This window comes from Charadrius vociferus, unplaced genomic scaffold (genome assembly GCF_000708025.1).
Source record: "Charadrius vociferus isolate BGI_N301 unplaced genomic scaffold, ASM70802v2 scaffold223, whole genome shotgun sequence".
Lineage (NCBI taxonomy): Eukaryota > Metazoa > Chordata > Aves > Charadriiformes > Charadriidae > Charadrius > Charadrius vociferus.
In genome coordinates this window covers 23,257-23,989 of record NW_009647674.1, presented here as the reverse complement: position 1 = coordinate 23,989, position 733 = coordinate 23,257, and the positions used below count along the sequence as shown (strand labels likewise).

The following is a 733-nucleotide window of genomic DNA, read 5'->3' as shown; positions in this document are numbered from 1 at the left end:
ACTGAGGCCCTGGCGTGCCTTGGCTGCGGTAACACAGGCTGGGGCTCTGGGCAGCAGGGCGCAGCAGGCAGAAGTGGCCGCTGATGGAAGTGAGGCAGGAGCTCTCTGAAATTCCCAAGTTTGCCGAGTCCCATGGGATTTTGGGGTGGGCAGCACGTGCCTGTGGAGCAGCCTGGCCCCCGTGGTGATCCCAGTGCACCACAGGCCAGGGCGGCAGCACCGGCACAGCCGGGGAGCCCACTGCACCCCACCACCTCACCCCTACCACTCTCCTTTCCCCACAGGGTGCCGGGCCAGCCGGCAACACAGGAGGGTGCCGGTGCTGGTGCTGTGGGGCTGCCTGGCGCTGGGCACAGCCAGCGGGGAGAGCCCGGCACCGGAGCCCCTGGCAGGTGGCCAACCCTTTGCCGTGGTGTGGAACGTCCCCACCGGTCGCTGCCAGCACCGCTTCGGCGTGGGGCTACCCCTCAGTGACTACGGCATCGTGGAGAACCAGGACGGCCACTTCACCGGCCAGAACATCACCATCTTCTACAAGAACAAGTTTGGGCTGTACCCCTACCTGTCACGAAAGGGCAACCCCCGCAACGGGGGCATCCCCCAGGGGGTCCCCCTTGGTGCCCACCTCGCCAGGGTGGCCATGGACATCGACCTTCTCCTGCGCCCCGCTTTCCATGGCCTGGCTGTGGTGGACTGGGAGGAGTGGAGGCCCCTCTGGGCCCAAAACTGGGGG

General features: G+C 67.3%; 1 protein-coding gene across 1 annotated transcript in view; it reads left to right on the top strand.

Annotated features, from left to right (window-relative positions):
• The window catches only part of LOC104282968 (hyaluronidase-3-like), a 4,071-nt gene that overhangs the window by 1,584 nt on the left and 1,754 nt on the right, over positions 1-733 (top strand). The window contains exon 2 of the mRNA XM_009881100.1: positions 285-724. Within this exon, the coding sequence (XP_009879402.1) occupies positions 285-724 (440 nt within the window). The remainder of the gene's footprint in view (positions 1-284; positions 725-733) is intronic.